The 973-nt window shown below is 30.7% G+C and overlaps 1 protein-coding gene across 2 annotated transcripts in view; it reads left to right on the top strand.

Annotated features, from left to right (window-relative positions):
* SPOCK3 (sparc/osteonectin, cwcv and kazal-like domains proteoglycan (testican) 3) overlaps positions 1-973 on the top strand; it is a 699451-nt gene that overhangs the window by 352616 nt on the left and 345862 nt on the right. For both annotated transcript variants that reach the window (XM_006896660.1, XM_006896659.1), the window contains one exon: positions 588-702. In XM_006896660.1, coding sequence (XP_006896722.1) covers positions 588-702 — 115 coding nt within the window. The remainder of the gene's footprint in view (positions 1-587; positions 703-973) is intronic.

Raw genomic sequence — 973 nt, 5'->3', positions numbered from 1 at the left:
GTCTCTCCTTCTACCCATCAAAATCTACCAAATAATGAGTTGATGAATAAAATTCTTTTATCATAGAAATAAATGTTGTTGTTGTGTACTGCTGAGTAGGAACACACTCATAATTCCACCTTTTTTTTTTAATCTACTCACAGCATGTTTTACTAGGAAAATCAAAAGTATAATTTATAGTTCTCCATGGACTTAAAATATTGAATTATAGCACACTTCAGCTTCACTACGTAAAGTGCAGAGTTTTAGTTTCAGCATTTCTATTTGAATATACATTGTTTAATCATGACGTAGGATTAGACACTGTTCAGTGGAACATTATAGCTTTATAGGGAAATGTAGAAAACATGCGATCAAAAATGTATGAAGGGAATAGATGAACTATAACTTCACCTAAACATTCATTGTGAGATACATGGGTCTAATAAAAACAAACAAACAAAAAAACCCCACTTCTTAATAGAGAAGGAACTTCATGAAGAAAATTACAGGTTAATGATTTATAATTTGTTTGATCAAATTTTATATTGTGAGTCTATATACCTCTACCTTCAAGCATCTTTTCTTAATTTCTGTTTCCTTTTCAGCTTTAGATCCAGCTAAAGATCCATGCTTGAAGGTTAAATGTAGTCGCCATAAAGTGTGCATTGCACAAGATTCTCAAACTGCAGTCTGCATTAGCCAACGGAGGCTCACACACAGGTAAATACTTTTTTTAGGTAAATATTTTTACGTAAATCTCACTGATTGAACATTCTTATCATGAATAACTACAGAGTATAAATATTTAGTGATGCCTGCTAAGCTCTTATCCAAAGCTTTATTGAAACAGCTAAAAGCATGACTAATACTTATGATTCACTTAGGCCAAACATGATAACCAATAAGAATGAAAATGGATCATAGAATGTTAGTTTACATTATTAAATAAAAATACATATTTGAAGATTCGATTAAAATATGCCTAGTTTAA

This window comes from Elephantulus edwardii, unplaced genomic scaffold (assembly GCF_000299155.1).
Source record: "Elephantulus edwardii isolate Elephantulus edwardi_28Jun2011 unplaced genomic scaffold, EleEdw1.0 scaffold00188, whole genome shotgun sequence".
In the NCBI taxonomy this organism is placed as follows: Eukaryota; Metazoa; Chordata; class Mammalia; order Macroscelidea; family Macroscelididae; genus Elephantulus; species Elephantulus edwardii.
Note: the sequence above shows the minus strand (reverse complement) of the source record. Positions and strands in the feature narration are given on the sequence as shown.